General features: G+C 48.5%; 1 protein-coding gene across 1 annotated transcript in view; it reads right to left on the bottom strand.

Moving 5' to 3' along the window:
• The window catches only part of wdtc1 (WD and tetratricopeptide repeats 1), a 124752-nt gene that overhangs the window by 79304 nt on the left and 31806 nt on the right, over positions 1–13642 (bottom strand). Inside the window, exons 8-10 of the mRNA XM_072500970.1 lie at positions 4838–4932; positions 3359–3474; positions 1852–1927 (exon numbers count right to left, since the gene is read on the bottom strand). Coding sequence (XP_072357071.1) covers positions 1852–1927; positions 3359–3474; positions 4838–4932 — 287 coding nt within the window. The remainder of the gene's footprint in view (positions 1–1851; positions 1928–3358; positions 3475–4837; positions 4933–13642) is intronic.

Raw genomic sequence — 13642 nt, 5'->3', positions numbered from 1 at the left:
GTGAGTGGGCAAAAATACAGCAAATAGAGTATAATGTGGGAAAATGCATGATCCATTTTGGCGGGATGAATAAAAAAGCATCTTTGCTAAATTTTATGGGGGGGACCTCCGGTGGCAACATGCAGGTGGACATCACACGTTGGGTGACTCCTGCTAGAACCTTTTTTGGCCTTATTGGTGGCAGCCACGCTGAAGATGTGAAGGCAATTTCGGCAACATGTCAGGTTAGGGGTGGGACCAATGTTGATGCCGATCTGACGGAATCATGGGTTTGAGCCACTGAGGTTGGGAGGAGCCGGGCGGGGGGGGGGCCTGCCTTTGGGTGTAGGCAGGTGCAATACTTTACCAAGAAGGATGTTCGAATTTTCCGGTGGCGCCACCTACTCATTGTTGGAGGGGGTGTTGTCAGTGATGAGGCTGGAGGGTTGGGTCATCTCGGCGATTTATAGAAGGATGTTGGAGGAGAATAGGTGTTGTTGGAGGGGCTCAAGGCCAAGTGGGAGGAGGAGCTAGGGATACAGCATGAGGAGGGGTTGTGGTGTGAGGTGCTGTGGAGGGTGAATGCCCAACCTCCTGTGCAAGGCTGGGGCTGATACAGCTACTGCATAGGGCTCACCTCACCGAACAGGAGTGTGGCGACTAGGGGATTTTCACAGTAACTTAATTGCAGCGTTAATGTAAGCCTACTTGTGATAATAATTAAGATCATTATTATTGTAATAATAAAGGGCTGAACAGTCTCTTCCTGCTGCTAATTTGTATGTTCGTACTTAGATATGATCTCGCTTGGTATTTAAAAAAAGAAAATTAGAATATGGGGCAAAATTCTCCGGAAATGGCACGATGTCCGCCGACTGGCGCCCAAAACGGCGCAAATCAGTCGGGCATCGCACCACCCCAAAGGTGCGGAATGCTCCGCACCTTTGGGGGCCGAGCCCCAACCTTAAGGGGCTAGGCCGGCGCCGGATGAATTTCCGCCCGTCAGCTAGCGGAAAAGGTCTTTGGTGCCCCGCCAGCTGGCGCGGAAATGACATCTCCGGGCGGCGCATGCGCGGGAGCGTTAGCGGCCGCTGACAGCATTCCCGCGCATGCGCAGTGGAGGGAGTCTCTTCCACCTCCGCCATGGTGGAGACCGTGGCGGAGGCGGAAGGGAAAGAGTGTCCCCACGGCACAGGCCTGCCCGCGGATCGGTGGGCCCTGATCGCGGGCTAGGCCACCGTGGGGGCACCCCCCCGGGGCCAGATCGCTCCGCGCCCCCCTCAGGACCCTGGAGACTGCCCGCGCCGCCTTGTCCCGCCGGTAAGGTAGGTGGTTTAATCTATGCCGGCGGGACAGGCATTTTAGCGGCGGGACTTCGGCCCATCCGGGCCGGAGAATCGCGCGGGGGGGGGGGGGGGGGGGGGGCGCCAACCGGCGCGGCGCGATTCCCGCCCCCGCCGAACATCCGGTGCCGAAGACTTCGGCAACCGGCGGGGGCGGGATTCACGCCAGCCCCCGGCGATTCTCCGACCCGGCGGGGGGTTGGAGAATCTCGCCCATGATCTCAAATATCCACCGCTGCTTATCGGAGTTAGCCCTCGATGTCCTGGCCAAACTTTAGCCCTCAATCAACAACACAAAAAACAAATGATCTGGTCATTAACACACTGCTGGGATTTTTTCCATCCACCTCTGCAAGCCACTGGTTTTGAGAGTCCCACGAACTGCCCGTCCCAATCTCAGATTTTGTACAGAAATATCAGAGAGGACCCGAGTCATGGGCAGTGAAATGACGGCAAAGCCACTGCTGTGGTGCACAACTCGCACTATCCCTTTATCTGCCACAGATATTGCATACACTAAATAACTCACCAGTAGAGGAGTGGCACTTCTTGGGTAGCAGAAATGTGTAGGGCTTTTGTTTATTCGTCAGATCAAACAAATAGACCTGCAAACGAGAGACATTAATTTGCTTGCTGTGAATGAACCTGTGCTGTGTAGCTACAAAACCAAACCAGTCTAGTACAGTCTCACATCAAATCAACTAACTCATCATAGAATCATGGAATTTACAGTGCAGGAGGCCGTTCGGCCCATTGAGTCTGCACCGGCCCTTGGAAAGAGCACCCTACCCAAGCCCATACCTCCACCCTATACCCACACCTCCACCTTATCCCTGTAACCCCACCTAACCTTTTTTGGACACTAAGGGCAATTTAGCATGGCCAATCCATCTAACCTGCACATCTTTGGACTGTGGGAGGAAACCGGAGCACCCGGAAGAAACCCACGCAGACACGGGGAGAACGTGCAGACTCCACACAGACAGTGACCCAGCGAGGAATCGAACCTGGGGTCCTGGAGTGTGAAGCAACTGTGCTAACGACTGTGCTACCTCGCTGCCCACTCCTTCAACAAAACTCCACATGAAGCTTGGCAAATGGGAAGGATGAACATTCTGCCTTATGTACACCATTAGGAACCCAGGGATGGGATGTTTCAGTTACACCACAGTTCCCTTAAAACAAATTAGAAATATGGAAGAGTGTCAAATCTACTTAAGCTGGGTCTAACTTAAGCACATGCAGCAAGTCTTGAATGGCTTCAACTTGTGCTAAATATTTCTGTTCCAAGTTTAACATTTCACAGCAACTGCTCTGCTACTGATCAACAATGGATATAATTAGCAGCTAAATCGTGTCTGCAAGGACAGTGCAAGATGGGCAGTGGGAGGGAGATTTCTTTCACTGGTTGAGTGTTCCTGTCCTTCCCATATGGCCAGTTTTCTGCTGTATCACATTAACCTGCAGCAAATTTGGCACATTTCTATTTCAGCATTTTTCTCACGTGCAACTCATTAATTAGTTGTATTTATAGTCTCTATTTATACCCAAGGTACAAACATCCCCAGCCTGTCAAACAGTCTGGTTTGCCTAGAACATTGTCTTTAATGTTGTCTTTCGAAATAAGTACTCAGTGATGTCACATAGAACATCTGAGTAATTGCTCACCGGCACTCCTTCAAGGCACTGTGAGAGTTCCTGTCTTAAACCCCGTTAATTACCTCAACATATTCAGGTCACAGAGATAGATGGAGGGGTCAAAAAACATTCTGTTCTACATCTATGCCTCTAGAGGGTTTGTGGGACAAAGCACAGTGTGCACGGTGAGAAGGGCAGTGCCTTGCTGGTCACAGAGCCTAGGACAGGTGCCCCCAAGGTACAGCGCCCGGGTGTGGGGAGGGAGTGTCTCCCCCCGGTACAGGGCCTGGGGAGCAGTGTCCACCCAGTGTACAGGGCACTGATATAAAAGGCTCAAATACAGGTCAACTTTCTTGGGTCGCTTTGGAGATAAAATAATGAATTGCTGTCTGCCCTACCTGCTCCCCTCCCATGTTGACTAAGAGTTCAGTTCCATCAGGGTTGAATGCCACATATGTGGCTACGAGCACACGGAGACGATTGTTATAATCGGGCTGTTTCACTGGGAGATGACCTGAAAGAGAGAGAGAGAGAAAGAGAGAAAATTAACCAGAAGCTACAGAATAACAAAGCAAATGTTTCTCTCGCCAGAGAATCTCAATTAAGTCATATCCACTCAGTGACAGTACTGGCATGCTATTCAGCTGCAAGAGGATTACATAGCCTCATTCAAGATCCAAACATACACTTTCTAGCACTAATATTCATAAAGTGTTCAGAGGAACATAGAATTAGGGTCATGGATGGATTCTGTCAGGAACGAGGACAGTTATACAATTCCCCACTGGTCAACATTTTAACTGCAACTTTGATATAAATATACCTGATGTAAAAATATTTTAAAATACACAGCTGATGTATGGTATATGATCAGGGACACGGGAGAATTACTGTTGGATTAACAGATTAGTTGTAGGTTTTATCCTTTAGTAACACTGGTCACACATTGCACATCCTCTCATTCACCTCTTGCTGGCCCCACAGACAGGCCCATTAGCAATACCCCCTTCACAATAACAGTCTGCTCCAGGAAAGGATCAGCATCTTGTGAACATGGCCTGCACACAATATTCAGCACAAACAACTCTTTCTTCCAGGATCACATACAGAGAAGTCCCAACAAATCTCTGCCACTTTCACCTCCTTTACAAATCTCTAACCCATGGCTTTTGACTGCCCTTGATTCCTGGCTCATGCATGTACTCCACACACAATCTGTGAAGCATGAGAGATTTTACATTTAAAGGCACTCCACACGTGGCGAGCTGTTGTATTCAAGACTCACCTCAATCAAAGTCTCAAGATGGAATGAATTACAGGGAAGAACCATATAAATTGGATTCATTTGTGCAGAGAGAAAAGACTGGGGACATTGGCGAGAAGCTGGACTTTTCCTGTGCTGAAAACTTGGGAACAGGTCAAAGTCATTGAGCCCAAAATAGCAATCGGTTGCTGAATTAATGAAATTTTCAGACTGTCCAGATGGAGTCAGAGGACTCTCTGATGCTTCATATCAGATTTTATGAAGCTCATCCCATCACTAGTGCAAAAACTGGCATTTGATTATTGTTGGTTCTTCAATTACTACAATGAAGAACATACCATTTCCCGGCATCAGCAGCCTTCAACTGATTAGCTGAAGGTCAGAAGTCCCACAAGCAGTTGGCTTGGTTCTGGACTGGGTTAGGATCCCCTAACATACGTTTCCAAGACCCAACAGATGTATAACAAGGACCACTAATACTACACAAAGAGAAAGGGACATACAGAAAAAACATAAGATCCATTTGAAACTGGAAAAATAGAAGTGACCATGGTTTTGGGGTCTGCAAACAAACCTGGTACATGCATAAAAAGGCAAAATGAATGCTGCATACCTGCCACATAATACTGAACAGCTCCATCTGGCACTGACTTGTACCTATCACAGAATGTGTGCAACCCAGGGGTCAAGCTCTGCTTTACTGTTTTTCTACAAAAAGGAAAAATGAAAAAGATTACACACAAGAGAAGGCGAAGACTTGCAGAGGCAGAGCGAGAGATAGTGGTGGGAGACGTCAAACACAAGAAACCAGTGATCCTCCATTCGGTTGACAGAAATTGCTTTAACCCCAAATCTTATTTTAAGTGAATTCATAAATCATGAATTCCATTAATATGCACTGTATAAATATTATTGGATGATTTGAATGCTGCACCATGCAGTGACCTTATACAGTGATGATAAACAGGAGCAGCTCTGTCCAAGATACCAGAGTGCAACACCCTCTCAGCCAGAGCACAGGCGGTGGAAGTAGAATGGTGTTGGATGCAATAGAGGGAACAAGGGGAACTATTTCTCAGCAACTACCCCTATTACCAATCGCCCTCTCGCCTCCATGTCTGAAGTCAACGGAGATGAGATTTCTTTTCTCATGTCAGATCTTTTAAAAAAAAACATTTTTATTCCAGTTTTTGATATTTTAACATTTTACAATCACAACACAACAAAGAAAAAACATCAACCCTCAGTCCCCCACCCCCCAGTGACCTCAACCAAACACCCCACTATATCCCCATACCATTAAACAGCTGACGGTAACCAACTCCCTGAAATGTAGTACAGACAAACTGCATCTCTTTGAAGAGATTCATTCGCACCCCTCAAAGCAATTTCACCTTTTCCACATACAAAAAGTCCATTAGATTCCCCAACCACACCAAGGCACATGGTGGAACAACTGACCGCCACCCTAACAGGACCCACCTGCGAGTGATCAGCGAGGCAAAGGCCAAAACATCTGCCCCCGCCCCCAAGTCTGACACCCCAAATATGGGCCCCAGGGGACTAGGCTCCAAATCCACATGCAAGTCCGCCAAAATGGTGCTGAAAAACCAGAACATTTGCGGATGATTAGCCGGGCTCCTCCCACACCGCTCACAAGTGTCCTCCACGCCTTCAAAAACTGGCTTATCCTCGACTTCGTCAGGTACGCTCTATGTACTATCTTCAGCCATATCGACCCCACCCCCACATGAGATTGAGGCATTCACCCACCGCAGCACATCTCCAGCTCCTTTCACTTGGCTTTAAACCCTTCCTGAGGCTTCATATCCTGTTCCAAAATCCATCCAGATGACCCTCCAACTCCAGCCCCATCACCGACAGCACCCCTTCAGGAGGGTGGTGCCACAGGAAAAGCCAGAAAGACCTTTTTCGCGAAATCCCGCATCTGCCTGTACCCGAAAACCTTCCCCCTTGGAATCTCAAACCTCTTCCCAGCTCTTCCAAACTCGCAAACCGACCTTCTCGAAATAGGTCCTTCATTCCCCACCCCCTCGCTCCTCCCACCCCAAAACCTATCATCCATTCTCACTGGCTCAAACCCATAGTTCCTTTGGATTGGGATCAAGTTCAACCCTGCCCGTAACCTGAAGTGCTGCCAGAATTGTCTTCATATTTTCAACATGGCCACCACAACCGGACTTCCCAAATATTTCCCTTGGGCAAACAGAAACAGCGCCTTTGCCAGCGCTCGCAACCTCGACCCCTTACAAGAACCTGCCTCTATCCTCACCAACAAAGCCTCCGGCTCTCTACTCCAAACCTGCACCGTCTCCACTTTTGCCACCCAATAATAATACATCAGGTTTGGAAGAGCCAGGACCCACCGACTGTCGCCCTCTCTGAAGCACCGTCCTTCTAATCCTTGCCACCTTACTGGCCCACACAATGACAGCCCCATAAAAAAAATATTCGGCAAAAAGACCGGTAAGCACTGAAATAAAAATACAAACGGCGGCAAAATATTCATCTTAACCGCCTGCACCCGGCATTCCAACAATAGTGGAAGCTGTCCCATCTCAATAAATCCACCTTTACCCTACCCAGAAGGCTTGTAAAAATCCTGAGCCGGGCCCAATGCCGAGCAACCTGCACTCCCAAGTACCTAAAGTGGGAAATGACCACCCAAAATGACAACCCCTCCCCCCAGCACCAAACCTCCCCCTCCCCTACAGAAGGTACCATAAAACACTCACTCTTTTCCAAATTTAACTTATAGCTTGAAAACCCCCCAAATATCCTCAGCAATCCCATTATATTCCCCACCGGGTTGGAGATAGACCACAGCAGATCATCAGTATACAGAGACACCCTATACTCCACGCACCACTCCAAGCACCCCCGCCCCACCACCACTTTTTTTAAGCAGTAATGAAATGGATGCCTGTCCCATTGTCTCTGGCAGCCCGTCCCTTAACCACTGCATCCTCAAACATCGCCAACAATGGCGCCAGCTTCTCCCAACATCTTTTATAAAACTCCACCAGGCAACCATCCGTCTCCGGTGCCTAACCCGTCTGCATCCTCCCTAGCGCTGCCCGATCCTCTTTGATCCCCACTGGCTCTTCTAACCCTGCCCTCTCCGAGTTTAGGACGCTCCAACTGCCCCAAAAACTCCCTCAAGTCTGACTCATCCTCCGGGGCTCCGACCAACTCCTCGGATGCCTTATTCAACTGCTCCGATGTCACCCTGCCCCTTCGCCCACGTCAACTGTCGAACCGCCTTTTCTGTGGACAGACGGTCAAACCATGTCTGTAATTCCTTTCTCCTTACCAGAAGATCCGGAGTAGGATCCTCCGCATACTTTCTATTGACCTCCAGAATTTCCCTCTTGCTTCCCTGTCTACTTGCACCTTAAATGAGATGATCTCACCCCTTACAACTGTCTTCAGTGCTTCCCACACCGCTGACGGCGAAACCTTCCCATTCCTATTCAACCCCACATAATCGACAATCATCTTTCCCCAAAAGTCTGTCAACAGCCCCACATCCGACCTCCACGCTGGTCCCCTCTCCAGGACCACATCCACCTAATATGGAGCAATCGCCAAATATTCTGCTTTTCTCACCCCTGCCAACAACACCTTCCCCCATAATAAAGAAGGCAATCCTTGAATACACATTGTGTACTGTCGAAAAGAACGAGTACTCCCCACCACGTGGATCATGGGTCCATCCCCCCATAAAGGCAGCCAACACCTTTGTGCTTGCTATCCCCTCGGGTCCTACTTAAAAGACCGAGTGGAACAGTTGACTCACAGCCCTTCTGAAGCCTCACCTGGTCCTTCACCCTCAGGTGGGTTTCCTGCAGCAGCATCACGTCTGTTTCCAAGCTCTTCAAATGTGAGAAAACTCACTCACCTCACCGGTCCCCCCAGCCCTTGCTCGTTCCATGTTACCAAATGGACCGGGGGTCTCTCACGCCTCCCCAGACCCGCCTATCAGTCATAACCACTACTCCTGGTCCCGCCTGACCGGCGGGGCCCAGCCCTATCCCACGTCTCAGTCAGTCACCTACTCCTCCCCCCTCTTCCCAGAAGCCCCAGACACTTCTTCTCAAAACCACTTCTCCCAGTATCGCCCCCATCCCCACACGATTCACACCTCCCAGACTCATCAAAACATTTAAAAAATAAATAAATTTAGAGTACTAAATTATTTTTTCTCCAATTAAGGGGCAATTTAGCGTGGCCAATCCACCTACCCTGCACATCTTTTGGGTTGTAGGGGTGAAACCCACACAGACATGGGGAAAATGTGCAAACTCCACACGGATAGTGACCCAGAGCCGCGATTCGAACCCGGGTCCTCGGCGCGCAGTCCCAGTGCTAACCACTGTGCCACATGCCACCCCCAGATTCATCAAAACATATCCACACAGCTTACAATGACCTTCCTCCACCTCACTCCTGTTCACTAGTCAACTTACTTCGGCTAGCGAAGTGGCCCCCTCCAGAACCCCAGCCCAATATCAAAAAGGAAACCAACACAAAGGCCCCCCACACCCAGACCTTCCAAACCCCCAACACAATCATCCCTCAAACCAAGATACAAATCCCAACAAATTACTCCAAAGTCCCCAAATCATCCCCTCCCAAACGCAACCTGATAGAAAGAAACAAGATAACAAGCAAAGTCCAAACTCAATTCCGTCCCAGTCCTTCAGCTTTCACAAACGCCTCCTCCGCCATCTCAAAGCAGTAGTCCTTAGAGCTATGTGATCCTCAGCTTTGCTGGGTAGGCCACCCCAAACCTCACAATGCTTTTATATAACACCGCCTTCGCCTGACCAAAAGTTGCCTGCCTTCTTGCCAATTCCATTCTGAAATCCTGGTGTAGTCAAATACCACCACCTTGCCACCTCACCTCTCGATTCAGCTGTGCCCTTCGCAACACCTTTTCCTTCACCTGGTTGCTGTGGAAGCAGACTATCACAGCTCTTGGTGGTTCATTTGCCTTTGGTTTCGGCCGGAGCGACCAGTGGGCTCTGTCCAACTCATAGAGGGAGGGGTCCTCCTCCTCCCCCAACAACTTGGCGAATATCTCTGCAAAATATTCTGTCGGCCTCTGGTCCTCCACCCCCTCAGGTAGTCCCACAATCTCAGATTCAGCCACCGTGACCTGTTCTCCAGGTCCTCCACTTTGGTTCTCAGTCCTTTTGTTACTCTCCACCACCCTCCACAGCTCCTCACCCATCGAGGTGAACTGGTCATTGTGCAAGCATCAATGCCTCCCACCCCCTTCAACACCTCTCCTTGCTCCTGCACTTCCTTCAACATCTTTGCCACAGCCACCTTTACCAGAACAAGAGTTTCGTCCACCCACTATTTGAATCAGGCCATCATCTCCTTTCGATGCCTGCCGAAGTGCTTAGAAAACAGCCGTTCAAACTCCCCCGCCATCACTTCGACCAGTTTATCCACTGTTATGGGCGCTGTCCCACCCGGCGAGCTTGCTCCCGCCATCTTTCCTCCCACTGAACTCCGCACCGAGCTTGGCGGCGGACTAGCACTCGCACCCTTTCTTCCTGGATTCTTTTCTGGCATTTTAACATCTTTTAGCTGCTGCAATTTTTCTAACAATCAATCAGATAAAATTCTCCCCAAAATCTGGGCAAAAAGGGCCTAAATACGAAAGCTCTAGCAGGAGCCAACCAACGTGCAAATTCCATCTATATGTCGCTGTCGGAAGCCCACCATGTCAGATCTAATGAAGAGTGCATGAATCCAAATGTTAGTTTGTCACTTTTCTTGACTTGCTCAAAAATAACATGCCACATGGCTCTGAGTGTTATGGCCCAGGGTTTAGAAAACTCCAAAGTATATCATGGAATACACCTGACCTACAATTGTTTATAGATTTTGGTTACAATGAGCACAAGAGCCTGCCTTTCAGGTGCTATTCAACAGAGATCTTCGGCGCTTTAATCAAAAACACAAAGTTTATTCTGTGAATTTAGTTAACATTTTTCTAAACACACAGTAAGCATTTTTATCAACTGCAAACATAAATACCCCACACAGCTACAGTAATCTTAATAAATTCCCCCTTTTACTGTTCCAATTCAATAACAAGATCCCATAAACCAAAAAAACCCTCGTGTGGCCCAGGACACTGCATTCTTACTGTCTTTTTAAATTAAATTAGAGTGCCCAATTCATTTTTTCCAATTAAGGGGCAATTTAGAGTGGCCTATCCACCTACCCTGCACATCTTTAGATTGTGGGGGTGAAGCCACACAAACACGGAGAGAATATGCAAGCTCCACACGGACAGCGACCCAGAGCCGGGATCGAACCTGGGACCTCGGTGCCATGAGGTGGCAGTGCCAACCACTGCGCCACCGTGCTGCCAATTCCTACTGCCTTTAAGACTGGTTATTGATACTCTGTTTCCTTTTCAAACAGCAGGTTTGAATTCGTTCCGGAAAGCAGTTATCTCTTTTAAGTTATCAAGTAGTCTGGAAACAGCTTATAAAATGAAGATAGAGAGACATTTCTTTTCAACCTGTGCAGTACAAAACCAGTTCAAACCCAAAACAAAAGTAAAACTCAGAGCCACAGCACAGCTCCCCCCACACAATGACACCACTGAAGCCATGTGATAAGACAAAACCATTTCTTCAAGGGACATTCCCATGACAGGAGATCTCAAGTGGATAGTTAAACAGTTACAAAATACAATCAATATCTCTAATGGCAGATTAACAAACATCCAGGGAACAGATGTTCAAAGATTCACTTCCCAAACCATAATCAGACAGCTCAGGTCTTTATTCGTTCATGGGATGTGGACGTCGCTGGCTGGGTCAGCATTTATTGCCCATCCCGGAGGGCATTTACGAGTCAACCACATTGCTGTGGAGTCACATGTAGGCCAGACCAGGTAAGGATAACAGATTTCCTTCCCGAAAGAACATTATTGAATCAGATAGGTTTTTATGACAATCGACAATGGTTTTATGATCATCATCAAGACTTTAGGCAGCACGGTAGCACAATGGTTAGCATTGCTGCCTCACAGCACCGAGGTCCCAGGTTCGATCCCGGCTCTGGGTCACTGTCCGCGTGGAGTTTGCACATTCTTCCCGGGTTGGCGTGGGTTTCGCCCCCACAGCCCAAAATGTACAGAGATAGAAAAATACAGCACAGAACAGGCCCTTCGGCCCACGATGTTGTGCCGAACCTTTGACCTAGATTAATCATAGATTACCATAGAATTTACAGTGCAGAAGGAGGCCACCCGGGCCATCGAGTCTGCACCGGCTCCTGGAAAGAGCACCCTACCCAAGGTCAACACCTCCACCCTATCCCCACAACCCAGTAACCCCACCCAACACTAAGGGCAATTTTGGACACTAAGGGCAATTTATCACGGCCAATCCACCTAACCTGCACATCTTTGGACTGTGGGAGGAAACCGGAGCACCCGGAGGAAACCCACGCACACACGGGGAGGACGTGCAGACTCCGCACAGACAGTGACCCAAGCCGGAATCGAACCTGGGACCCTGGAACTGTGAAGCAATTGTGCTATCCACAATGCTACCGTGCTGCCCTTAAGAACAAATTAATCTACACTATATCATTCTACTGTAATCCATGTACCTATCCAATAGCTGCTTGAAGGTCCCTAATGTTTCCGACTCAACTACTTCCACAGGCAGTGCATTCCATGCCCCCACTACCCCCTGGGTAAAGAACCTACCTCTGACATCCCCCCTATATCTTCCACCATTCACCTTAAATTTATGTCCCCTTGTAATGGTTTGTTCCACCCGGGGAAAAAGTCTCCGACTGTCTACTCTATCTATTCCCCCTGATCATCTTATAAACCTTTATCAAGTCGCCCCTCATCCTTCTCCGTTCTAATGAGAAAAGGCCGAGCACCCTCAACCTTTCCTCGTAAGACCTACTCTCCATTCCAGGCAACATCCTGGTAAATCTCCTTTGCACCTTTTCCAAAGCTTCTACATCCTTCCTAAAATGAGGCGACCAGAACTATACACAGTACTCCAAATGTGGCCTTACCAAAGTTTTGTACAGCTGCATCATCACTTCACGGCTCTTAAATTTAATCCCTCTGTTAATGAACGCTAGCACACCATAGGCCTTCTTCACAGCTCTATCCACTTGAGTGGCAACTTTCAAAGGTGTATGAACATAGACCCCAAGATCTCTCTGCTCCTTCACATTGCCAAGAACTCTACCGTTAACCCTGTATCCCGCATTCATATTTGTCCTTCCAAAATGGACAACTTCACACTTTTCAGGGTTAAACTCCATCTGCCACTTCTCAGCCCAGCTCTGCACCCTATCTATGTCTCTTTGCAGCCGACAACAGCCCTCCTCACTATCCACAACTCCACCAATCTCCGTATCGTCTGCAAATTTACTGACCCACCCTTCAACTCCCTCATCCAAGTCATTAATGAAAATCACAAACAGCAGAGGACCCAGAACTGATCCCTGTGGTACACCACTGGTAACTGGGCTCCAGGCTGAATATTTGCCATCCACCACCACTCTCTGACTTCGGTTAGCCAGTTTGTTACCCAACTGGCCACATTTCCCACTATCCCATGCCTCCTTACTTTCTGCAGAAGCCTACCATGGGGAACCTTATCAAATGCCTTACTAAAATCCATGTACACTACATCCACTGCTTTACCTTCATCCACATGCTTGGTCACTTCCTCAAAGAATTCAATAAGACTTGTAAGGCAAGACCTACCCCTCACAAATCCGTGCTGACTATCCCTAATCAAGCAGTGTCTTTCCAGATGCCCAGAATCCTATCCTTCAGTACCCTTTCCATTACTTTGCCTACCACCGAAGACAGACTAACTGGCCTGTAATTCCCAGGGTTATCCCTAGTCCCTTTTTTGAACAGGGGCACGACATTCGCCACTCTCCAATCCCCTGGTACCACCCCTGTTGACAGCGAGGACGAAAAGATCATTGCCAACGGCTCTGCAATTTCATCTCTTGCTTCCCATAGAATCCTTGGATATATCCCGTCAGGCCTGGGGGACTTGTCTATCCTCAGGTTCTTCAAAATGCCCAACACATCTTCCTCCCTAACAAGTATTTCCTCGAGCTTACCAGTCTGTTTCACACTGCCCTCTCCAACAATATGGCCCCTCTCATTTGTAAATACAGAAGAAAAGTACTCGTTCAAGACCTCTCCTATCTCTTCAGACTCCATACACAATCTCCCGCTACCGTCCTTGATCGGACCTACCCTCGCTCTAGTCATTCTCATATGGTGGATTTGCCACGCTAAATTGACCCTTAATTGGTTTAGGTGTTCTGGGTTGGGGGAAAGAGGAAACAACTAAAGGTCTAGTTCCTGTAC

The sequence above is a fragment of the Scyliorhinus torazame genome, chromosome 1 (genome assembly GCF_047496885.1).
Source record: "Scyliorhinus torazame isolate Kashiwa2021f chromosome 1, sScyTor2.1, whole genome shotgun sequence".
NCBI lineage: Eukaryota > Metazoa > Chordata > Chondrichthyes > Carcharhiniformes > Scyliorhinidae > Scyliorhinus > Scyliorhinus torazame.
This window is presented reverse-complemented; position numbering and strand designations above follow the sequence as displayed.